The sequence below is a fragment of the Cynocephalus volans genome, chromosome 17 (assembly GCF_027409185.1).
Source record: "Cynocephalus volans isolate mCynVol1 chromosome 17, mCynVol1.pri, whole genome shotgun sequence".
Classification (NCBI taxonomy): Eukaryota; Metazoa; Chordata; class Mammalia; order Dermoptera; family Cynocephalidae; genus Cynocephalus; species Cynocephalus volans.
Window position 1 is genome coordinate 38,666,767 of NC_084476.1, and position 26,267 is coordinate 38,693,033.

General features: G+C 47.5%; 1 protein-coding gene across 1 annotated transcript in view; it reads right to left on the minus strand.

The window, feature by feature from the left end:
* Positions 1–10,202: 10,202 nt before the first annotated feature.
* The window catches only part of CCDC180 (coiled-coil domain containing 180), a 56,603-nt gene continuing 40,538 nt past the window's right edge, over positions 10,203–26,267 (minus strand). The window contains 13 exon segments of the mRNA XM_063082615.1: positions 10,203–10,334; positions 11,387–11,522; positions 12,215–12,320; positions 14,928–15,039; positions 15,547–15,684; positions 16,255–16,415; positions 19,138–19,279; positions 19,827–19,893; positions 23,185–23,262; positions 24,901–24,982; positions 24,985–25,042; positions 25,044–25,146; positions 25,386–25,561. Of these exon segments, the coding sequence (XP_062938685.1) occupies positions 10,203–10,334; positions 11,387–11,522; positions 12,215–12,320; positions 14,928–15,039; positions 15,547–15,684; positions 16,255–16,415; positions 19,138–19,279; positions 19,827–19,893; positions 23,185–23,262; positions 24,901–24,982; positions 24,985–25,042; positions 25,044–25,146; positions 25,386–25,561 (1,491 nt within the window).

Here is a 26,267-nt window from a genome sequence, read left to right on the forward strand (position 1 = left end):
GTGCTGGCCACCAGGGGGAGGGCAGCCTCCCATGTCAGTGGTGCTCCCCATGCTTTGCTGGAGCAACTGGAGTCAGAGACATGCAGAGTTGATTCTGGCTGTCCCCCTGCCTCAGGCCCAATGTGCACATCCTGTTTTAGTTGATCATCTCCACAGTCTGAGCTGGTCAGCAGGTGGGATGGGGGGTTCTGAGATTTTCACATTTTTTCTTTCTACATCTAAGCCCCAAGCACTCACCCTGTGCAAGTACCCTGGTGGGCCCTGTATGTTGTGCTGAAAACAACCAAGTGGTCCCTCCCCCCCAGGAGCTCACAGTCTGGATGGGAGGTGGATAAAAGCAAGAGAGAAAGTATATGCAAAAGAAAAGAGCAAGTGTACAGAGAAAATAAAGCAGAGTGCTGAGAGGTGGGGCTGGGAAGTCACTGGATGGGGAGTCAGAAAGACCTCACATTTGTGCTGTGACCAGAAAGACAAGTGGGAGCCAGCCCTGCACTAGTCTGGGAACAGTGTGTCAGGGAGGAGGCACCGCTGGGGCAGAGACTCACAGACAGAAGTGAGTTTGGCAGAGGAGGTTAGAAAGGCCCTAAGTGTGGCTAGAGGGAGCCTGGGAGGAAGAAATGATGGCAGGCCCAGATCTGGTTATCTGTTTGGTTATCTGTTCTTATAATACTAGCACTGTTAAAGTACAAATATTTACTATCTCACCATTTCTGTGGATCAGGAATCCAGGCACAGCTTACCCAGGTGCCTCTGCCTCAAGGTCTCTTAGAAAGCTGAGGCTGTGGTCTCAACTGAGACTGGACAGTAGGAGGATCTGCTCCCAAGCTCACTCACGTGGGTATTGGCAGGATTCATCTTGGACTGAGAGCCCGAGTTCTTTTCTGTCTATTCCGCAGTCCTTTGCCATGTGGACCTCTACACAGGGTAGCTCATAACATGGGAGCTTGCTTCCCCAGTTAGAGGGTTGTGACAGAGAGAGACAGAACACAGGAGAGTGCAAGTAAGAAGGAGTTGACAGCTTTTTCGTAATTAAATCTTGGAAGTCTTAATGGACTGAATGTTTATGTCCCCCCAAAGTCATATGTTAAAATCCTGACCTCCCCACCACCATTTGATGGTATTAGGAGGTGGGGCCTAGGGAGGTAATTAGGTCATGAGGGTGGAGCCCTCATGAATGGGATTAGTGCCCTTATAGAAGGGACTCCAGAGAGCTCTCCAGCCCTCTTTCCACTTTGGGAGGAAATGAGAAGTCGGCAGTCTACAACCCCGAAGAGAGACCTCATCAAAACCGAACCATGCTGGCACCCTGATAGTGAACTTCTAGCCTCCAGAACTGTAAGAAATTAATTTAAGTCATTTGTAAGCCACCCAGTCTATGGTACTTTGTTATAGCAGCCTGTTATAGCAGCCAGAGCTGACTGAGACATAACTGATAACCCATCACTTCGGCTGTATTCTGTTGGTCAGAACTGAGTTAACCACTTAGGGGTTACACAGGATGTATATGTAGGAAGGTGGGGGTCACTGCTGTTGCGGATGCTGCCCACTGCATAGGCTGGGATAGGGCACCTGGGTCTGAATCTAAATATAACAGAAAGCCATTGGAAGGTTTTATGCCACAGGATGACACTATATAGATTTCCTTTCATTTCAACTTCCTTATGGCACAAACTGGAAAATGAGGCCCAGAGGGGAAGTAACTTTTCCAGTTTCCATCACACTGGTGGAAGCCAGGCATGTTTTGAGTTGTATTCCATGCTGCATCCCACCCATTCTTATAATTCATCCATATCTAGGTTTGTATATTTGTTACCTATGACACCAAACCATGGGTTTTATAAGTATTATCTCATGTGCACACCATGATGTCCCTAGGGAGCAGATGCTACCATAATCCCCATTGTGCAGGTTGGGAGACTGGGGAGGTTCTGGGAGGCACAATGACCTTTCTAGGACACAGAACTGGTAAGAATAAGGAGGTTCTGAACCTAGCTCTCCTCAAACCTGGGATCTGGATGCATCCAGGTCTCCCCACGGGGCTGTGATGGTGAAATTGTGCACAGTTACAGAGATGATGGGGAAAGAGGGAACAGTCAACAGAGAGGACTTTGGGTAAGTCTTATCAAAGGAGTCCCAGGTACTGGGACCTTGAAGAAGTGCCCTCATTTCCTTAGTGATAGACCCCAATAGGACTTAGAAGGCAGCCACCCACATTCTAGGGACAACCTGCTATCCAGTTCATTTGGCTGGGGACAATCAAGAGAGTAAGATGTTCTCCTGCTTTATCCCAACATTCTGAGATTCTGACCCCAGAAAAGCCCAGAGTGAGAACCTTTTCCTTCACTGCAGATTTTGGCTCAGCCCTTATTCCCAATGCCTCTGGCCATTTGGCTGGAGGTATCTAAAGGTAACACAGGGCAGCCCAGGACAGGCCACAACTGTGAGCCCACCTGGGCAGCCCCATATCCATCCCCCTCACTGTGTGTAGTGGGGAAGTGGGTGGAGGCAGAGGTTGAGGGTTGGGTCCTTCCCGGGAGGAGCAGGTTGTCAGGGGTTGGACCCCTAGTGGACCTGCTATGCTCATCTCCCAGGCCATGGCGGCAGGATGGGAAGGTGAGTGCTAGGTGAAGCACACGTCCCTAGATGTGAATCCTGAGTCCTTGACTCTTTATCTCACTTCTTCTCTGCCTGAAGGTCTGTGAAGATGCCCCTCTGTGCCTGATCTAGGTAGCAGAATTTCTAGTGGGGGTGTCCCCGGTGGTGATGGGCAGGCAGGCCCCTGACGCCTCCTGGCTGGGCTGGCAGGCACTCTGCAGACAGAGCTCCACACAGGAGATGGGTTAGGAGCTGGTCGATGGATTCAACTATTCCAAGTCCCTGGAGAAGGGGCAGGTGCACCACACCACCAATAACTAACTGCCAGCACTGGTCTGGGGTGAGAGCAGGCCGAGAGGGGTCTCCGCAGCAGTACCACAAGATGACCAGGGCAGGTCGAGAACTCAGTTCCATATATGAGGACTTCCAGGGTCTCTCTTACAAGGGCTTTCACTCTTGAGTGGCCCACAGTCCCACCTCCCGGGAATCTGGGCTCCCACTCCTCTCCCACCTGTAACTTGGTAAGGCTCACATACTTGTAGGAATATCAGAGAAAAGGCTTTTATATTGTTTTCACTTCACACTTGGTCATGAGTAGTTTTGTGTGTTGGTTCTGTTCTTGGTTTTTTAGCTACCTGTCCCATGTATCCCATATGGGAATCAGCTCCACTGTCCTTCTAGACCTTCAATCCTTGGAAATCTTCAGGTTTAATGGGTGGTTTATGCACAAAAAGGGGTGGGGGAGGGGGTTAATCTATTTCTGTGACTTGTCATGTCACAGAACATATCACCTTAGCCCACCAGGTAGGGAGCTTCTGCCTCACTTGTTTTCATAATATTCCATAAGGGAGATCTGTTGCCATAGTGATGCAGCCTTTTGATATTGCTGAACCTTGATATGATTAAATTTTTTCCCATTTCAGCAGGGTTGCAGGGAACACCTATGTGTGTCCTATTAGATGATATTAGTTTGCTAGGGTTGCTACAAAAGTACCATAGACTGGGTGGCTTAATCAACAAAAATTAATTTTCTCACAATTCTGAACACTAGAATTCCAAGACCAAGGTGTTGGCAGGGTAGGTGATAGAGTTTTGGATGTGTTGTCCCTTCCAAAACTCATGTGGAAATTTGATCCCCAATGTGGCAGTGTTAGAAACTGATTGAGTCATGGGGGTAGAGCCCTCATGAATGGATTAATGCTCTCCCTGGGAGAGGGGGGTTAATGAATGAGTTCTCGCTCTATTAGTTCCCGCAAGAGCTGATTGTTTAAAGGACCCTGGCACCTCCCCTCTCTCTCTCTTGCTTCCTCTCGCCATGTGATCTGCTTGTACCCGCCAGCTGCCTGCCATTTTCTGCCATGAGTAGAAGCAGCCTGAGGCCTGTGCCAGATACAGCTGTCCCAGAATCATAAGCCAAATAAACCTGTGTTCTTTATAAATTACCCAGTCTCAGATATTTCTGTTATAGCAACACAAACGGACTAATACAGTTGGTTTCTTCTGAGGCCTCTCTTGTGGCTTGTGGATGGCTGCCTTCTATCTCTGTGTTCACATGGCCTTCCTTCTGTGCTTCTCTGCATCCTCATCTCCTCTTCTTATGAGGACAGACTGGATTAGGGCCCACCAATGAACTCACTTAACATTAATGGCCTCTTTAAAGACCACATCTCCAAATACAATCACATTCTGAGCTACTGGGAAATCACATGTGAATTTTGGGAAGACACGTTCAGCCCATACCATATACTTATCCCCTATAGAAGATAGATTCCAGGTATGAGATTGCTTGGTGGAAGAATATGCATATGTAAAATTTTAATAGATGCAGCCATGTTACTTTCCAAAACAGCTGTATTGGTTACAGTCTCTGATGATGGCTGCTTCCCTGCATCTAGCATGGCACGGGGTGGTATCATTCCTTTAAATTTTTGCCAACGTCAGGGCTGGCCCATGGCTCACTTGGGAGAATGTGGTACTGACAACACCAAGGCCACGGGTTCAGATCCCTATATAGGGATTGCTGGTTGGCTCACTTGGGAGAGCGTGGTGCCAACCTGGTGTCAGGGTGAAAAATAGAATGGTACGGTTCCTTTGCTTTTCAATTCCCCACTGATATGTTTGAGTTGCCTGTCAGTTGTTTACTAGCCATTTGAATTCTCTCTTCCCTGAGTGGTCTGCTCAGATCCTTGTTCCTGTGAGAGTCTGTCTCCCACCCTGAAATCTCTAAGCATTGTCACCTTTGCTGGACCTGGAATCCTTATAGCTCAGGTTCTCAAAACCTTTATTGTGAAAAAAGAAAAATAAGTGCCTTGTTTTGAAGTCTAAAGGGTTGTCCTAGGATGGGTGTCTTAGTTTTTTTTTGTGCTGCCATGACAGAATGCCACAGACTGGGTAATGCATAATTAACAGAAATTTATTTCTCACAGTTCTGGAGGCTGGGAAGTCTAAAGTCAAGGTGCTGGCATCTTGTGAGGGCCTTCTTGCTGTAAGAGAGAGAGCAAGAGGGGGTGAACCCACTCCTGTGATAATGGTATTAATCCATTCATGATATTGGAGCTCTCATGACCTAAACACCTATTAAAGGTCCCACCTCCCAATACTGCCACAATGGCAATTAAATTTCAATATGAGTTTTGGAGGGGACAAACATTCAAATCATAGCAATGGGTCTCCCTATAAACTGTCTCCTAACAGGGGAGGGAATGAGATTCCCCTAGGTCCTTGCCTTCCATGTCAGGAGCAGACCAAGCCTCAGGTGGCTTAGAGGGAATGTGACGCAGCACTAGCTTTGGATGGCCCTTAGTTCTGACCTGCATGACCTTGAGCAGCTATTTGACATTCTTAAGCCCCTGTTTTCTCATCTTTATAATGGGGAGACTTTTTGAGGACTCATTGGAATACCGTTGTTCATACAGGCCCTTATTAGGGAGGTGCTGTTGTGCCTCAGTTGACACAGTGCCTTGAAGGTACTACATGTTTAACCATTCCTTCTGTCCCCCTCCCTTAAATTGTCTTTGTGGATCCTAGAACCTCTCTTGCTGTGGGCAGTCATGTCTCTCCTGTTGCACGCGTCCGTATGGATTTAGGAGTTCCTGATTTGTGCTCCAGACTCTGGTCCTCCTGGTGATTTACGGTGTGGCCTCTGACTTTGTGTCCCTCATTATTCCTCCCAATGTGAAAATGAGTTGACCTTGAACCTGGGTGAGATCTGCATGATGCAGACCCTCCAGGCAGGCCTAAGGAGAAGCTGGTGGAGTCCCTGGTATCAGCCTTCCAGTGTAGAAACATCTCCTACATCACCACCTTTCTGTGTACCTACTGGGCCTTCACCACCACCCAACATTTTCTGGACCAGATGTTCAATGAGCCTGCCCCTTCCACACCACAGTGGGGACTCTACCACCAACTGGCTGTGTGTCTTAAGAATGTCACGGCACCTCTCTGAGCCTCAGTTATCTCCTCAAAAAAATAGAGTGGTAAGAGGATGAACCTCATATGATTATCGAAGGGACTAAATGGGTTAAGCCATGGCAGGTGCTGACCTGGTGCCTAGCACAGTAGAAAGGGCTCCTAGATGTGCTATGGTTTTTAATTATGTTCTAAACATGATGTAGCTCTCTGCCTCCCCCATCATTGGCCTGTGGCCTTTCTGTATTTGGAAAAACATGGAAAGCAAACTTGGTTTCCCATTTGTGAAGGAGGTCTGAGATTCCATGTATCTAGTCCCTGTCTTTGGTGTAGGCAGACATGGGATCACTGGGGCTGGCAGAGGAGCCCCAGGCTGACTCAGATATCTGAGAAAGTTCTGGTTGGGGTTTATTCCTCCAACAAATATATTAAGCACCTACTATTTGCAGGCACTTTTCTAGAGAACAAACAAAATTCAAGGAGCAAGGCAGACATTAATCCCTGGGCCTCAATTATGGTTGGGGAGTCAGACCGTCACAGTAGACATCATAAGCAGGTCAGGTCCACAGGACATCAGATGGGATGCCCTCCTGGCCGCCTCTAGATCTGGATGCATCCTCCCATGATCTGGCAGGAATGGTGGACAAGGTGGTAGTTCCTTTGGAGTGTACTGCACCTCCTCATGGATCACACTTTGAGCTGTACCTCAGGGGTTTGCTGGGACTTAAGACTAGTTATAGGTCTCAAAATAAAGAGGCATGGGTGGGATGGGTCTTGGAGAGAATCAGCATTGTTCATGGTAACTACCTTGGGGGAGGCCATTACTGTTTCCTCAGGTAATGCAAGGTTCATCCCCTCAGACAAAAGCAATGGAGTCTTAGATACGACACCAAAAGCACAAGCAACCCAAGAAAGAATAGATAAATTGGACTTGCTCAAAGCTAAAAACTTTTGCACATCATAAGACACCATCAAGAAAGTGAAAAGACAACATACAGATGGGAGGATATATTTGCAAATCATATGTCTAAGAAGGGTCTGGTATCCAGAATATATAAAGAACTCTTACAATTCAATAGTAGAAAGATAAGCAGTCCAATCAGGTAATGGACAAAGGACTTGAGTAGATATTTCCCCAGAGAAGATATACATATGGCCAATAAGCCCATGAAAAGATGCTCAACATCATTGGTCATCCAAAAAATGCATTAAAACCATTATGAGATACCACTTCACTCTGGCTGGGATGGCTAGCATAGCAAGTCACATAGTAACACGTCTGGGCGAGGATGTGGGGAAATCAGAGCCTTCGTACATGTGATGTAAAATGGTGCGGCTGCTTTGGAAAACAATCTGGCAGTTCCTCAAAAAGTTAAACATAGAGTTACTTTTTGACTTATCAATTCTACTCCTAGGTATACACTCAAGAGAAATAAAAATATGCATCCACACAAAAACTTGTCCATGCATGTTCACAGCAGCACTATTGTTCAGCTACGTAGTAGCCAAAAGGTAGAAAAAGTGGTGCTGGGTTCCTTAGGTCCTTGTGGAGCTGTGCCTCTTGAGACCTCAGGGGTTCCTCAGGGTGTGTGTATAGGGGTGGGGTGCGGTGCCATGTCCACCTTCTGCAGAGCCAGAGCGTGAAGTGGACTACACTTTGGAAGACTCTGGGACTGCTTCTCTTAAGGCAGTGGCATCTCTTCTGTGTTTGGAAAGGCCAAGAGAATGGGGTTAGTGTCCCCATCAGACAGGTGAGGAACTTGGCTCAGGGTCACACAGCAGTGAGGGGCTAGCTGGGGCCTCCCATGTCTGCGGCTTTCTCTGCTTCCTGGCTCTGCCACTGTTTGTGGGCCTTGTCAGGCTGTGCTGGGTGCCCAGTCCCTAACCACCCTCGTATCTACCACCCCCAGCAGGCTCAAGGAGGACCCTGAGGGCAGGCATCAAACCACCTCTAAGATGTGGAGCAGTGAGCTGGGCCAAAGCCAAAAAGGCACAGGCCAGGGGACAGGTCAGGGGGCAGGCGATGCAGGGCAGAGGACAGGTGATGAGGCCAGTATACCCATGGTATGAAATGGGAGGGGTCTGGAGGGAGGTACAGTATCCCAGGGCAATGGTGCAGGTGCCTCCTGGTCCGCTGACATCTCTGCTAGTGGCACTATGTCTCCTAGAGGGGAGGCTGAGGTAACCAAGGAAGACAACAACGCAGGGGACTGGGAAAAGCCTTGTGTCTTTGGACCAGACAGATTTGTCTTTAGCCCAAGCTCTGCTAACTTGCTGGCCATGAGGGATTTTATCTGACGCTTGGGGGAACCTTAGTCCCCATCTCATGAGACTCCTATAGGAATGGGTCGAGGTTTTCCCACCAGCCCCCAGCTCACACCAACACAGCTGGTGGATGATTCCTCCCCCTAGCCCACCCCAGACAGCTTCTCTGAGCTTGGGGGGGGTCTCGGGTTATCTCACCAGGTGTCCTCCCCACCCAACACCCAGCCCCAGGAGGTCAAGAGTGACTGACCACAGGCTATGTCCCTGTTCTGTGCATACTGCCCAGTGATGGGCAGGAGGATGTGACAGGTGCAAAGACTCCCAGAGGCAGAGGAAGAAACAGCACCCCTCATTTTGCTGGGTGCTTTCCCACTTATAAAGCACCCAGGTGCAGTCACTCCAGGCTGTTTTGTGGGGAGCAGACACACCCTGGGGGACAGCAGAGCTGGGCTAGAATCACGACTGCACCACTCACTGCCAGTTACTTTGGAGATTTCTTCATTTCTCTGAGCTTCGGTTTTCTGATCTACAACATAGCGTATGTGAGGTAACTGCCACCCCCTTCCCAGCAGGACTGAATTTGATAATGGATGTGCAGAGCATGCTGCAAGCTGGAAGGAGCTCTGAGGAAGAGGGTGTGGAGTGGCACAAGGGGCCCTGGCCTTGAATTGGGGAAAACAGAGTGGCGACGCTGTCGATGCTGTGCTCATGTCCCTTTGTCTCACCTGCAGCTGGAGGAGCTATTCTCCAGCAGGCTGACAGCGTGCCCCTGAATATCTCTCCTGCCTGGAGACTCTTTCTGGCTCCCTGGGAAGTACCCATCCTGCAAGCTGGCACAAGCCAGCAGTGTGGGAGTGTTAATGCCCGGGGGCAATCTTCCACAGCAAAGACAGAGCCAGTCCAGGTGGGATGCCAAAGATTGAGCCTGGGCACCCACTGAGATGGCTAAGCCTTAAGGCCCCATGGGGCTTTTCTCCTCCCAGGCTCCCTTCCCCCACGCCCTCACTCATGCTTCTCGGGGTCATGTCCAAAACAAACGATTTGCCCCCAAGTCCTAGTCTGCTTTTGGGGAATCCAAAAGTTGGCCAAAGTTCTACACTAGCTGTGTAGCTTTGAGCAGGTCATCTTGACCTTCTGATTAGAGCTTCCTTGCCATGGGGGCAAAAGCCTACCTCATGAGGTCATTAAAAGAGATAAAGCACATGAAAATGCAACAAATGCAAAAGCAAAATTCGAACAGTGAAAAACACCAGGAGTTCATGAAGCAAGGAAGGAATCCAAGCAGCCTATCCACATGACACAGAAAGCTACTGACGAATAAGACCTGCGTGGTTAGGCCACCTGGCAATTGAAGAGGAGAAAATTGACAGAGTCAATGACATGATGGAGGCTAAAAGAGAATGATCTGAATATCACAGGATTAAAGAGGCCCTCAGGAAAGCTAAGGGGGCCTAGAAGGTTTTTACCAAAATGCTATAACTTGGTCAGACAAATTATGTCACAGATACTGATCGATACTAGATTAACTCTTTGTTGGATCTAGAAATCAGTGCATAGTTGCAATTATAACCCACATTTGTTAAAGATTAAATATAATTTTCCCATAACTTTTAATTATTTCATTTTAAAAAATGAAGTCAAACATGCCATTTAGAGGTTATTTCCTTTGAAGTCTCGGTGTCTATTATTAGTAACTGGATTCCTGGAACCCACCATCCCTGCTAACCACATGGACTCCCCTTCCATGTTTGTCTTCCTCATTGGAAATGAGTTGCACATGGGCAGGTACCACATCATGTTCTGCTCACTGATGAAGCTACAGTGCTTGGCAAAGAGCAGGGATGGACTAATGGATGGATAGTAGATATATAGACAGATGGATACAGAAGGAGTCTGTACAAAACAAGCCTTTATTTGGGGTGGGGTGGGGGGTGTCACAAGTACAGGCCCTGGATGGTGTGCAGGGAGCGCCTCCAGCTGTCCTTCCAGCGCTGAGCTTCCTTCACCTGCAACGTGGCGTTGTCCTGGATCTTTTTCATCTCCTCCTCAAATGATGCTAAATATTTCTGGGAGCAAGGTAGCGGGAGGAGGCCATGTGAGGAAGCACCTCTGAACTCTCTTCCCTGGGGGAACCCTGTAACCTGCTGGCAGGTGGCTCCTAACCTCTAGGCACTGGCAAGAGTTCCACAAGCCATTTCTCAAATAACTCAACAGGTAGGTCCAGTTATTTTCCTCATTTTACAGATGGGGAAACTGAGACTCAGAGCTTTGCCTGGGGTCACCCAGCTAGAGAGAGGCTGAGCCCTTCAGACCTCAAGCCCTCACCAAACTCAGCAAGCAGAGCCTCCCTCTGCCTGGGGCTTAGAGTGGCAGCTGGGAAGGACTGGCCCTGGGCACCTCAGGCTCTCCCAATACCAGGATCGGGCAGGACGAGGTTTCTTCTGGGCCCCAGGACCAAAGGTCCATGGATCTTTAGAGCTGAGAGGTCCCTCAGGTGGTATCTGTGTGCAGCCTCCTCACCAGGCCGGCCCCACAGGGGTCTGACAGGTGCCAGGATCAAATCCTGGCTCTGCCACTCTGTAGTGGCAGAGGGGACAAGTTTCTTTAAGCATCAGTGTCCTCATCAATGAAACAGAGACAACAATTCTACCTTCCTCCTAATGGTGTTAGGAGAATTCAGTGAGATGCCTCTTGTCAAGAACAGAAGCTCCTTGTAAGTACTCAGTAACTGTTAGCTGCTCCTGCTACGTGACCTCCACTGCGAAGATGCTGTTACCATTGCCTCCATATCTGTCTACAATATTCCCTAGCTCTGACTCTGCTGTCCCTCTGGAAAGCCCTTCTTAACTTCCAGTCTGGGTGGGGTGTCCCTTGGCCAGACTCCCACAGCACCCGGGCTCACACCCTGACCCACGCTAGCACTGAGACTGGATGTGACCTACGAACATCGACTGTCCTGAGTGTTGAGACCTGCAGCTCTGGGGCATACTGATGTGTGTCCTCTCCTCCATGGGTCAAATGTCAGGGTTCCCAGTGGTGGGAAGCACCCCCCTTCCCAAAGCAGCCAAACTGAGGCAACCTGCACTCCTCGGGACACACCCACCCCACTCGGCCTCACCAGGTACACAGCATCTCGGGCTTCCACGGCCGCCAGGTGGCCCAGGGTTGTTTTGGTGGTGGTTACTGAGGATGTTTTCTGGAGGAGAATCTTGTTTTGGATGGTGATATCAGTGGGCTTGATTCCTGGCCACTTCCTACAAACAAACGTGTGAGAAAAGTCCTACAGGCTTGTTTCATCATTCCTAGTCCACCCACCAACCCTACTGGAAAAGCTTAGCAATTATCATGGCTTTAAACATCTCAATTAAAAGAAAAAAATCCTACGGAGCATTTGATGTTATGAACTTCTTGGAGTTCTCTGTTTTGTATTTCCATACTGTTATGTAATCAGAGTGTACAGAGACTCTCGGGCTGGCCCATTTTTCCTATTATGCTGTAAAGGCCACTGGTGAGAACATAGCTGGGCGAATCACCACTTTGCTGCTTCTTGGAGAGTCACATTCTTGAAGCATAGGGACAGGAACTTGACAGCTCCTGTCACACATGACAGACAGCTGGAGTGGTTCACAGTGCCACCTGCAACCCAAGAATGTGCCACCCACTGAGACAGACCTCTCTTTCTTTTTAGCCTCCTTTGGTGGGTCCTTATCCTGTGAACTAATAGTTGTTGAGCTCTTGGTATGTGCCAGGGGCACTCCTCATTTAACTTTCTCTTCCTAATACCAAGTAAGGTAGACTGCCACGCCCATTTCACAGATGAAGAAACTGAGGCTCAGAGCACAACACCTTTCCAAGGTTACTAGGTCTGCCTGACCATTGCACTGCACCCCTCCCCAGCAGACACAGCGGTCATGGTGTGTCCTTGCTGCTGTCGGCTGGCTCTCACCTGCTCCCACGTTCTATCAGGGGCTTCTCGCTCTCTTCCTCCAGTGAGAGCCCAGCGAGTTTCCTCCGTATGAGGACTGATGTTTTCTGCTTGGGGGGCTCCATACCTGGCAAGCAAGAGAGAGGTTACTGACCATGGTCTCACCGACAGCCTGAGATCAAGGGACATTTAGAGAAATGAGGGCTCACCACCCTCCTCCCCACTTGGAGCCTGCAGTGGCAGGCGGAGCCTCCTCCACAGAGAAGCTGAGTGTAGCAGATGTGCAGATGGGATGGTGGTGGTGGCAGTGGCAGGGGGTCATCGCTGGAGGAGTCTGAGGAGTGGTTTGGGTGCTATTTCCATCTGCAAACCCTGAGCTGGATGCTCTGGTCTTCTCAGCTCCCACGAGTCCCCAAATATGCTTTGTGGGGCCTTCTTTGGCTTATGTTATAGCTCATAGGGGTTCTGAACTAAAAACCTTCCCTGGAATGAACATCTTCAAGATTGTCCCTCAAATGTCCATCTCTCTGACTCAACAATGGATGTGTTTTCTTGGTGGGGAGAAGGGGCTCCCTGCTTAAAGTGAGAGCCAGCAGGAGCTGCCTTGACCTGCACCCTGTCTGCCACAGATGGCTTGGCCAGGCAGCTTGGCTCACAGCCAAGTCACAGAGCCCACCCAGCAGAGGTGGCCTCCTGGGGCCTGGTGCAGGGGGTCTTCCCGGCTCAGCAGTTTCCTGCAAGCCACCACCATTGGCTCCACTGCCATCTCATCTGCTTGTTCTCAACCCCAGTGTCTCCGCAGGCCCTGCTTCCCCAAATGAGGCTCATCCTTGACAAAGAGACCTCCTATATCAGAAAGTGGCCACACCTCAAAATGTGTGTACATTTTGACCCAGAAACAGCACTTCTAAGGGTCTGATGCCCCCAAATAGAGATGTATAGATGCGGAAATTCTCTTCAGCACAATTACAAAAGTGAAAAGTTGGAAATGGCCCAACATTCAACAGCAGGGGACTAATTACTAAATTACGGTGTGTAGCAACTGAAAATGTGCAGGGAGAAGAGCACTGACCTGGCCAAGGTCCACCAGAGGGAAATCAGCTTGCAAAAGTGCACACGCCCTATGATCCTCCCGTCACTGCCCCAACACACATGCAGCCAATGCCCAAAGGGAAAGGACTGAAAGGATGAATGGCAAGTGAGAGGGCACTGATTTCGGGGTGGAAGGACTATGTTCTTGCTTCTTATTTTACTGTAATGAACATTTACTGTCTTTGTAATAAAAACTTTTAAAAATAAAAAGAATGTATTTCAATTAGAGATTAGTGGTAAATGGATAACATTTAATGGATGATTTTAATCTTCTTATACTTATAAAAGTAATATGCACATTATAAAAAATTTAAACACACCTAATGGTGGGAACTAAAAGATTTTAGAGGTCTCTCACAATCCCACCCAGCAGAGGTGACCATCAGCAGTTTGGTACCTCTCTCTCAGGTTCTGTCTCTCTCATTCTCTCTGTCTCTCGCTGTCTCTATCTCTAACACAGATTCATTTAAATATGTGAGTATGCATGTTTATGTAATTTTTTTTTTTTAATTGTGGCTGGCGAGTACAGGGATCCAAACCCTTGACGTTGGTGTTACAACACTGCACTCTAACCAACTGAACTTACTGGTCAGTCCCCCATACATGTAATTCTAAACATGGGATCATCGACACGTCCTGTTAGTCAGTTTGTCTTTTCACATAATGGTCCTCCTTCCTGTCTTTGCACGTGAGCACCAGCAGACCTACCAACCGCACTTCAACAGCGACACAGCATTCCCTCGTGGAGCTGCACCATCACTTAACACCTGCAATCCCTCTATACAGACATTCGTGTTCCCAATTGTTTGCCTTTTCAAACGTTGCTGTGATGATCACTCTCAAACATATATCTTTGAAAAAGCATGCAGTATTTCTGTCGGATAAGTTCCTAGGATCAGAACTGCTAGGTCAAAGGTATACACATTCAGAATTTTGACATGGATTAACAAATCGTGCTCCAATAGAACAGTATTGATTCACATTCCTCGGGTTGTGCCTCTGTTTCCTGGCATGTTCTCCAGGGCTGGTTGTCACTGATCTTAAAAACTTTACCAGGCTCTTGGTGAAAAATGATATCTCAATCATGTTTCTATTCGCATTTTATATCGTTGGTGAGGTCGAGCGTCTTTTACAGTTACTGGTGATATGAATTGCTTCTCTTTTGAAGTGTGTTTGCCCTTTGTTTCTTTTTAAAATTTTGACTTGTGAAAGTTCTCTGTACTACAGAGATATTGACCTTTCTCTAGCCCATAGGTTATGAGGAATACTTATCCACTTTGTGGTTTGTCTCTTCCCATCTTTTGACATTTTTCTATTTTTGTTTTAGCCACAAAGAAGTGCCATCTGTTTCCTCTATGGCTTCTGGCTTTCATGTCATACTTAGAAAAGGTGTCCCTAACCCCAAGAGTATGAAAGTATTTACTATTAGGGTTTCATTTATTGCATATATCTTTGATCCATCTGGCATTTGCCATTTTAATAAAAAATTATTTTTAATGAAAAGAGACAAAAATTAATCAGTCCCCTCGATGGAGAACCTGTTTTTACCTGGTGGGGTTGGGGCAAGGCAGATGCTATCTTCCACTCCCAACCTATCACTCATCCCCCAGGGCCAGGGCACAAGGCTAGTGGTGCCACTTACTTGGAACCTTGATGTCGTCAATGGTGACTATTTCATCCAGCTGCAGCAGGAATTTCTCAGTGAAGGCAGCCAAGCTGGCTATGAAAAACTGGCCGTACTTCCTGGTGAATTCCTAGAAGAAACAGGAAGAGCACAGTGCTGCAGGGAGAGGAACTTCTCTCCGAGGCAGGCTGAGGGACGGGCTGGGTGGACTCTGCGGGAAGGATTTGGGGAGCCAGCTGGGGGGCTGAGGCCAAAGCCATTGTGTCAACTGTGTCTGAGTTAACTGGCATCTGTCCTCTGTCAGGAGGCTTGAGGAGAGGAGATGATTCAGAAATGGCCAAGGGACACACACAGACAATTCGCCAAAGAGGAAATAAATAAAACTATATGTGAATTGTGAAAAAATAAAGTTGTCATTCGTAATTTTGTACTTAATTTGGAAATCACAGAAATGCAAGTTAAAACAGCCAATAATGGCCATTTTCATCTACAAAACCCACCCATCTTCATGTCTGCTTTGGCCAAGGTGCCAGCAGAGGGCACACTCAGCACAACCAGTGCTGACCATTGGGGCCACCTTTCTGTAGGGCAGCGTGGCCCTCAGCACCTAGACGGGGGAGCCAATGGCACCACTGACCTCCAGCTTCTCCCTGTTCATCCCAATCAATTTGTCCAGCTCTTCCTGTCTTTTTTCTTCCACTGTGTGTAGAGACTCCATTTCTTGGAAATATGTGGGGTGTCCAAGATTTGGATGGAGCTTCTGGGCATTTTCATCCTTCAACCAAACAATCCAGAATTCAGTGGGGATTTTGACCCAATCTTGAGGTCAGGATCAAAAAGTCACTGGCCTATATCTTCTGTCAGTTATAGCCACGGCTAGACTGATGTGTCCACTGACCTGGTTGTGTGAGGGGCCGTGGGTGGGCAGAGGAGTGAGTGGCAGAGGGAGGAAGATGGGGACAGGGCTGGAGCCGACCCTGAGGGTGAGGGAGAGGGTGAGCTGAGCATCTGCTCCGGCACAATCAGGGCTTTAGTATAATACGAGCAGCAGCATTCATGCCCCACAGCTCCAAGGACAGTGTAGACAATCATTGTTGATCTCAATCACCAAGGCTCCAGTGAACCCAGCAGACCCACCCATTAAATCCAACAAGGAGTTTACTGAACACCTTCTATGGAGAAGTTGTTGGCTCAGTTCTATCTCACTCGTGTCTCCTGTCCCTCGGCCCCCATCCAATAATCCTGAGCCTGGTTCATCTGCTTCCCTTGGAGTGGCCCTGCCTCCATTTCTGAACTCCTAGGACCCCTGGTCCTAGAGTAGAAGGGCTGGTCCTGGGATCCTCACCTTGCTTTTCTCCAACTCCTTCTGCTTTTCCTCGAACTGTTCCTGCATCTCTTTCATGGAGGCAGAAAACTTTTTCCAGTGGTACTCCTTGAAATTCTCTGTCACTAGCCAACACACCTGGGGCAGCAGCTCCTCAAATCTCCTCATCTGGGCCCGTAATTCTGTAGGAATTGGGGGAAGGGGATCCGGGGAGGGGACAGAGTAGAACCAACCTGCTGAGGTGATCTCTCCAACAAAGGCCCAAAGCAGTTTCCCAGAGGGAAAACCTGTGTCTCTGGTGTGGTAATAGCTATTCTATCAGAAGGGGTTCCATGGTCAAACCAGAATAGTTTTCTTGTTTACTGGGTTAAAACAAGTTCAAATGGCTTCTCCTCTGTACTTTTCAGACTTCTTGCCCATTTAAAGTGTTGGTTAAAGAGTGGTGTTGATAAGGTGCATTGTGTCTTTCAGCAGTTCTGGCAAGTTCTCATCCACTGTCTCTTCAAATATTGCCTTGACTCTAGTCTCCTTCTTCTCCCTCTCTATCTCCAAATAGCCATATGTGAGACCTATTTTTTTTATCCATATCTCTTCACCACTCTCCCATATTTTCATCTCTTTGACCTTCTGTGTTGCACTCTGGAAACTTTCTTTGGATCTACCTCCAGTTCACCAATTCCACCTTTAACTGTGTATAACCTGATAGTAAAGTCATTGTTTTAAAATTTCAACTCTTAATTTTTCCTTTATACAAATTCTATTTAATTCTCATTCATATCTACTTGGTCATTTTAATAGTCTCTTGCCCCTTACTCGTGTTTCCAATTCCCTCTTTTATTTTAATAATAATAAGCATATTATTTTATATCCTGGGTCTGATACTTCAATATGTGAAGTCTTTGCTGGTCTCATTCTGCTGCCTTTTGCTCAGGGTGCTTTGTTTCCTAGTATTTTTGTGGATTTTGTGGTTGCTTTTTGTTTATCACTGTGAGCTCTTATTCTGGGCATTTTATTTGTGGGAATCCTTTTGAAGGCTGAGTTGAAGGCGGGTTTTTCTAGAGAGAATTTGTAGTGTCTTTAACAAGTAAGCTTCTGGACACTACCAACTCAAGATCATTTTAAGCTAAAGTATCAATCAGGTTAAGATCTTTCAGATGATCCACAAAAACAAAATTGAATTCATGTTTAGATAAGTGAATTCAGGTTTAGAAACCATGTAAGGGCTGGGTTATAGTTCTGAATTCTCATTGGAGATTTTTTTTCTTCTTCACTCAGTACTAAGGTTTTTGATAAGACAGTTCCCTTCTAGTTGCTGGAGGGAGAGAGGGAGGGACTTGGTTTATGTCTCATTCACTTTGTTCTACAGGTGGAGCCCTCTGGGATTCCAGCTTTATGTGTCTTATCTCCTTTTAGACTTCCCACCTTGGTGGTCTGCAGATTTGACCCCTGATCCCCAATGCCCTGGAGACCATGAAAATAGAGGCTCAAGTTCACCTGGAAGTCAGCACATGCCCATAGGGCAATAGCCAGGGTTACTGTTTAATTGATCACTCAGAGTTCCTATTTTCACTAAATATTTGGCTTTTGTGGTTACAGCTGGCTCTTCAATGCATTTAAAATATTTCACCACATAGGGCCGGCCTGTGGCTTACTTGGGAAAGTATGGTGCTGATAACACCAAGGCCATGGGTTCAGATCCCTAGTGTGGTGCTGACAACACCAAGTCAGGGGTTAAGATCATCTTACCGGTCATCCCTAAATAAACAAAATAAGATAAAATAAAATATTTCACCACAAAAACATTTTATCCAGAATTTTACATGTTTTCAGTGGGAGAGGTGGACAGGATACTGGCCTGCCAAACTGCAGGTTTCCACTTAACGTAAACTGTGAATCTACCAGAGAGGGACATAATCTGCAGCATTTCCCACACCTATCTGATTATGGAACCTTTGTTTGGAGGATGATCATATAGGATGGAATCCTGCAGTGTTCCCTTGGGGGAAGTTCTGAGCTAGAGAAACAAAATTCTGGCTGTAGTTTCAATGCCAGTCATTCAACAACCACAGTAATGAGAGCTTCTGCTGATTATTTCCTGTACGTAACAAGTTTGTGCAAAAGACTTAATCCTCAAAACAGCCTTCATGATGGGTGTTATTATCTCCAGTATACAGACAAGAAAGCTGAGGCTCAGAGAGGTAAGATCACTTGGCCAAGGTCATACGGCTGGGAGGTGGCAGTGCTGGATCATGGCCGCAGGTCTGGCTACCCATGCTGCCTCTGAATCAGTGCAGCAGACCACAGCAATGTGCTAGATCCACACAGTGGAATATTATATAGTGATTAAAAAGGAATGAAGTTCTGATACAACCTACAACATGCACAAACCTTGAAAACAGTACGCAAAATGAAAGAAGCTAGTCACAAAAGACCACATACTATATGACTCCATGCACATGAAAGTACAGAATAAGGAAGTCTATAGAAACAAAGTAGATCAGTGGTTGCTTAGGGCTGGGGAGGGGATGAGGGATGGGGGCTTAAAAATTGATGGGGGTGAGGACTGCACAAAACCATCGAATTGTACACTACATGAATTGTGTGGTGTGCAAATATCCCAATAAAGCTGGCAAAAACTTCTGTGGAAGAAACAAAATATTTTTAGTGGTATCAATTACCATATTTCTCAAGAAAAGTGAACTTTTTTCCCCATTGTTTTTTCTCCCCAGTTAAATTTTATCATTATTTTTACCGAATTCTAAGAGGGTGGCTTTTCACAGGAGGCTCCTCTGCCTCCCCAGTGACCTGTGAGTAAGGACGACAGGATCCAGGCAGTAAGGCCAAGTGTGGTCACGGCTTCAGGCCACGCTGTGTCCCCCCTGCCCACCTGTGGCCTGCACCTACCCATGAGGCAGGAGTTGTGGTACTCGTCTGTCTGGCTCTGGTACTCCAGGATCTTCTTGCCGACGTTCTCAGCGCACTGGTCGAAGGTTTCATACATGCAGTCAGGCCTGGTGACGGGGTGCTTCTCTTTGCGGTAAAAATCCTGCCAGAGAGGGTTGACTGTTTGTGGGTGAGAACTCTCCCCATGGGATGCTGGCCCTTGCTCCTGGGATCCACCAGCCCACTCTTGTCTCCACACATCCTAGCCTTGCTCGTGCCACCCCCGATGCTGGGGACACTCATCCTCCCCGTCTGCCCTTGCTACCTCCATCCGTATCCCAGAGCCCACCTCGTGTGACCCAAGGCCATGGCCGGCCCTTGTTATTTTTTGAGTGAATAAACGGCAAAATCCTGTTTATCCTTCAAGACACAAATCTGTGGAATCTCAAATTGGTGACCAGGTTGGGAGCTTATAGGTAGCACCAAGCTGGGTAAAGGCCAGAAAGATGAATGAGCTGTAGCCTCTGCCCTGCAGGACTCCCAGCCCAGTGGCCGGCAGACAGGAGAGACTGTACATGCACCGCTGTGTGGGTATGCCAGGTGCCCACCCGCACAGCCCCAAGTGGCCATGATCAGCAGACTGCAGAAGGCAGAAGCAGCTGGGGACGTGCTTCCAGGGTGGGCACAGGCCTGTGGGTGGTGGCCCTCACCTCCATGACAGTCAGCAGGTGGTCATTGCTCTCCCAGAGGAGGCTCAGGACGATCCCTTTAAAGTCCCTGCAACACACAGAAGGCAGATCCTGATGAGCTTGTCTAGACCCACCAATGCAGTTAAAACCAAATGGACAGAACTTTCTGAATGTTCTATTTTGACCTTATCACTCCTTGTAATTACACACTACTGCCCGAGGACCTTTGCATATTCTGATTCTCTCCAAAAGAGCTGGTAACTTTCCTCTCGGTTGCATTTGTTCTTGCTCTTCCTCAGATCCAATTCCTGGCCACCTGGTTCTGATGCTCTCAGAGGGCCCCTCAGCCCTACTGCACTCTAATCAGGTGGATTTGGGATTGATTTGTGTGACTGGCTAACTAACCTCCAGCTCTCCCAGCAGACTGTAAAGTACACCATGTGTTTAAAATATTGATTGGGAGGCCATTAGGCTGAAACAGCTCGAGAGCCTGGGTTCCTACATAAGCAACCAGAAACCCAACTCAGAGTGAATGGTCACAGTCTAGGAAAACCAAATTTAAGCTTAACCAATCAGAAATAGCCAATTAACCTCCAGTAGGCACTTGCCATTTTAACTAATCAAATATTTTCTTTGTCTTGCTTCTGTGAACACCTTATAAAAGTTTTCCCCTGGTTCCCCCAGTGGAGACCTGAACTGCTGGCGGTCTGGCACCATCCAATTCATGCGTCGCTGTCTGCTCAGTTTAAACTCACTAAAATTTTAACGGGCTGAAGTTTATCTTTTAACACAGGACATGGACTGTGTGTGTCTGTCTTTGTTCACCATGGAATCCCCAGCCCCAGTGCAGTGCCTGCACCCATCAGTGCCTGCACCCATCAGTGCCTGCACCCATCAGTGCCTCAATATTGGCTGAAAGAATAAAGAATAATTACTTATGAATGGTAATCATATGAACAGGGCTTCACGTAGGACCAAACATCCGCTTGCTAACCCTGGCCTTTAGGCCCACTGCACACACTCCAGGAGTTTATTAAGCAACTTTCCACAGACCCAGTTGATGTTCCCATTTAGTTAGGTCAACTGTTTTGAAAGCAAGAGTGAGATAAAGGACAGATGCATGGGAACTATGTGTAGCTACAGGACACTTAATTTTTCACAATCTGTATAAAGGGTCTCAGTGACTGTTGTAGATATACTTTATTGTGTTCCAGTTTCTAAAGTATATGCATACAGTTCACTGTATCTTTCACTTTGAAATTCAATCATCATAATTAAGAAATATACTAAAAAACAAAGACGAATACCGAAAATTGAGTGTATTTCATTCTGCTAATTTTAAAATCGGTCCTAGTTAGGTTTATGTATATTTCACATTCTACTCTGCTCACTTATTAAAATTTAAGTGTTCCCACTATTGTGATATCATTTTAAATGGCTGTGGAACACCATCCAGTATATAAGTGCCACAGTTTCTAATCCCCTGATTTGAGGCTTTTAGGTTTTTTTCCATTTTTAACTGGTACAAAAAGTATTGCACAGAATACCTTTGTGCAAGAAGTTTTTTTCTTTGTGGTGGGGTGATTTCTTTGGGAGAGAGACCTGAAGAGTTGCAAAAAGGCATGATATTACGGTTTTCACTAGACCTTGCCAAACTGCTTTCTGGAAAAATAATGTGCTGTTGATCTCCCAATCTCATTGCAAGGGAGGGACCATCTCTACCCTCCTTCCCTAAACTGTCAGCTTCCATGAAAATCCATTTATGTATTGGTTAATCTCAGGTGAAATATGGAAAGGACCTGCTCCCTTTCATTTTTTTTGCATCCTAGTGAGGCTGTTTCTCTCAGGTACTTATTCCTAATTGTGTTTCCTCCTTTGGGCACAGTCTCTTCAAAGTCTCCCCTCTCCTGAGTTTTCAAGCTGTTTGCTAGGGTGAGGTAATTATTTATTTGCCAATCTTTTTTTTTTTTTGCAAATTTCCCTTCTTTGGAGATTACTACTAGTACTTCTCAGGGTGACATTCTGTATTAGTGAAGGGAGCCCAGCTTGGGACCTGTGGGAACTTGCTGGCTTTTTCCCACAGCTCAAAGAGGAGGGTTCTCTTGTACCCACTGTGTAGATGGGAAGACTGAGGCTTGGAGAGAAGCCACTTCGCCAGGGTCCCAATGTTGGGATACAAACAGGATTGGTCTGATTCTATTTTTGGAGAAATTAACCACTGTGCAATGCCAGAAAATTCTCTCGCTTTTCAGAGATTTGATAAATGCTAATTAATTTCTTTTTGTTTAGTCTATGATTTTTTTTTAATCACTAAAAAACTGGTGCATTTCTACTATGGAATACTATTCAGTCATAGAAAGGAATGAACTATTGATACACAGGAGAACTTGGGTGGGTCTCAAGGGCATTATGCTGAATACAAAAAACCAGTCTGAAAAGGTCATATACTGTTTGAGTCCATGTATATGACATTCTTCAAGTGACAAAATTATAGGGATGGAGGAGAGATTAGTGGCTGTTCGGGTTTAGGTGAGGGGAAGGAGGTGGGGTGGCATATGAAGGGGTAGCAGGAAGGAGATCTTTGTGGGGCTGGAACAGTTCTGCATCTTGACTATGGTGGTGGTTGTAGGAATCTACAAGTGGGATAAAATGACACAGAACTATCAACAACAGAAAAGTCAAGGTTTTAATGGTGTGAGAATGTCTTTTGGTGTGTGGGACGAGGGAACATCTAGCTGCTGATTTGCAGGCTACTCCTGGGCCACCTGATGTAACAGCCACCCTTTTTTGCAGGGTTCACAAGCCCCAGATGCTAAGGCCCCTGGTGTGAAAGTGCTGGTGACAAGAGAATGCTATACTGGGGGGGTCCCTGATTAGGAGAAGTAGGCTTGACTTTCTCTGAGGGCTTTTAGTTTTCTGACTTGAAATTTTGCTTGTTTGCTTGAAATGAAACCAAACTAAATGGACCAGATGTTTTGTTTTTATTTTATTTTTTAGAATTTTTATTATTTTATTTTTATATTTTCATATTCAGAAAACCATACATTTTGTTTTAATCACTGAAATTACGATATAGGAAAAGAGAAATGGGGGGTGGAGAAGAGTGTTGAAAAAACTACAAAAAACCCTCCAGACCTCAAAGGGGTCTGCTACCCTGCCACGAAATGCTCAGTTTGGAAAATGTGAAATTTTGGTGAAAATGTCTCTCAACAAATTTAAGTGAAATGGGCTGAGGCAAACTGACCTTGCCCCTTAACGTCCCCTCCCTACCCCTGCTCCTCCTCTGCTTTATCAGCCTCTCCATCTCCTTTCTTATGTTGCCCCTCTGCTGAGTCAGATTTGGCTGAAACAAGTTAAAGGGAAAGGTATTGTCACTTACTTGGCCAAAGAAGGAGGTTTGTCTCCGAGCACCTGGTACTTTCTGTCCATTTTGTTCGGCTTGGAATGCCGTGTGATGCTGTGGGACAAAGGTGGGTCACTGCTCTGGAGGCTAGGGACAGACACGAGGTGGGTTGCTGGGGGCCCTGGGGGCCTGGGCCTGCCCAAGGGGCAACCCGCCTTCCATTTCTGGGTCTGAGCCCGTTTAGATGCTTCCTGACTCCTCAACAGTTCTGAAGACAATCTTTTCATGGGGGAACCTATACTGCTAAAATCCGGCCAAGGCCACTGAGAGAGGGCATCCTCGCTTCCCTGTACTGAGGACCCAAAGAAAACCATGTTGCCAGATTTAGCAAGTAACAATACAGCATGCCCAGTTAAACTTGAATTTCATATAAGCAAACAGTAATTTTTAGTATAAGTATGTCCCATGCAACATTTGGGATATACTTGTACTAAAAATTTAGGTGTTGTTGATCTGAAATTCCAATTTAGCTGGGCATCCTCTTTTTTATGTGCCAACTCTAGTGACATGAACTTCATTTTATAACTTCTGAGAGAGTGATTATATGAACAGATGATGGCTGGAACATATATATAAAAAATAAAACTTGGACCCACAACCTGCAGCAACCTGCCCAGGGGACCAACCTCCTTATCTACAATAAATAGCCCAGGAAGCCAGCCTGCTATAAGCCAGACTTGCAGCAAGTCAATGGTTATCTCTGGCAACAGTCCAGGAAGCTGAATGATATCTCCTGTAATGATAGGCCCCAAACAGCCAGGACTTGATTAATAACTGACAGCTTTCCTAATTTTTGTCCCCATTTTCAACTTAGGACAAACCAGAGAAAACCAAATATGCACCCTAACCAATCCCATAGGATGCCCCGCTTCTAGTTGGTTGCCTCCAGCTTCTCGTGCCAACAGCCTCTGATCAGGATCCACCTGGGGAGGATGTGCAAAGCCCCCCACTCCTCTGCCTGCCCTTGAGTCTCTGCTGAAATGCTTTATGGTGGCTGATTCCCTGCTACAGCCAGCTGCGAGTCAGTAGGCTTGGCTCTTCTCGCTTGGTTGGCCATTGTTTCTTTCCACATTCCAGAGAGCATGCGTGTTCAAAAAGACCTTCTGGCAGTAAAGGCAAAGTGGGGATTCCTCTCACTTTCTCAAAACCAGGAATTAAACCACATCAACCAGGGAAGATCCAGAAGGTCTGCTCAGCCCTGTGGCTTCTATTATCCACCTTCCATAAAATCTGTGTGAGGAGGGTGCAGTGAAAGCCTTAGCCTAATGACCCTGACAGGGCTTAGTGGGCAGAGTGCATGACCAGGGCACCCAAGGCCCAGGAGTACTCTGCAGCTCTATGACATCACCCCAGGAAGGCCCTCTGCTCTGTGGCTCCAACTGTCCCTCTTTCTATCCATGACCACATGTGGGGGGAGGTAGCGAGGCTAGAATCCACCTGCTATCACCATGGACAATCGCTGAACTCGCAGACACACTCTCCAGGTGGAGGCCTGCATGAGCCACGTCCCTCAGCAGGATGAGCTCAAAGCTGACTAAAGCCGCTTCAGAGCTACCCACTCACTGGGTCCCATGGCATCTCAGAGCTGTGAGCACAGGTGGTAGGCACTGAGGACAGAGTCCGGGAAACCAACGGGGTTGTCTCTGGCCTTTGAGGCAACAGGCTGGGGGTCTGGGAAGGGTAGATTCCTACCTCCCTGCCGAAGTGGCGCTGGCGCTGGGCAAGGCCTTCTTCACAGAGTTTTCTGCCCGGCACCGATATCGCTTGAAGCCTTGGGTGACGGGTGCCCAGGACAAGAGCAGAGGACAGGAGGTGAGGACACAGTGCCACCAGCTTCCCCACCACCGGTTGCCCCAAGACCCTCAGACCTGCTTGCCCCTACCTGTCTGGGACTGATCTTTGTCACACTGCTGGGCTGACCATTTTGTGCTGGAAAATCTGAAAGCAAAGGAAAGGATGTGAACATTTCCACATTGACCATGAGGACAGCCTGAGCTGTCCAGTTAGTCCTCAACACCATGTGGGTCAGTCCTATCTGAGCCCCATTTCAGATGAGTAACTGAAGCTCTGAGAGGGGAAGCCCCTTGCCCGAGGTCACAGGCTGGCAGGCGTGGGCTCACCTGGAAATCTGAGTATGGGAGACCCCAAAGCCAGTCCCTGAAGGTCCAGGCACTCACTGCAGGATCCTCTTGACCACTTCCACGGCTGGGTCTTCCGTCATGGGTTTCCCCATGCGACTCGGCTGGGCGAAGGACTCAGGGGTGACTGCGTCTGTCTTGGCCTCTTCTTCAAGGGCTTCTGAAGTTACCAGGATGTCACTTTCTACATCCATGTCAGTCAAAACATTGTCTTGCTGGCCAGAGAGAAAGGCTGAGTGTGGGGACCAGCCCGGGTGCCGGGACGCAGCAGGCTGGGTTGACAGTCCATCCCCACCTCATCCAAGCGGTGCGGCTGGGGCAAGCTGCCTCGCCTCTGTGAGCCTCTGCTTTCTCTTCTATAAAATGTCAATGGTCATAACTCCTTAGAGGGCTGTCCCCTCATTCGTTAATTCATTCATGCCTTCAAAAATGTTTCCTGAGTGCTGCTCTCGACAAGGAGACAGCTAGAGACACAGGGGTGGAGAGGCCACACGTGACTGCTGCCCTCAGAGAGCTCACAGTCTGCTCAGAGAAGAGACAGACATTTAAGGCATACTTATATAAATAAATGCTGTGTCAAAATTGAGACCAGTGCTGTGAAGGAAAAGTCTCAGCATCTTCTATGACCCTCAGGGCAGCATTCACATGTCCAGGTGGTGTTTCTGACCGAATAGACCAGGGGCTGAATGAGTGCGAGGCTGAGTGAGTGGCCAACTGCCCCACCAGCAGGACCTTAGAGAAAGCTGGGATTGTTGCCCCAGGGAGCACTTAGTTGACTGTTCCCTGTTCTGAGTCTCCTCTCAGCCACGGCCTGTTTGCACACAGCCGTCTAATGGAGGCCTCACCATGTGGTCTGTGGGCACATGGGGAAGGGAGGTGCTACAGCAGCAGGAGACCCCAACCCAGCCCAGGGGGTGAGAG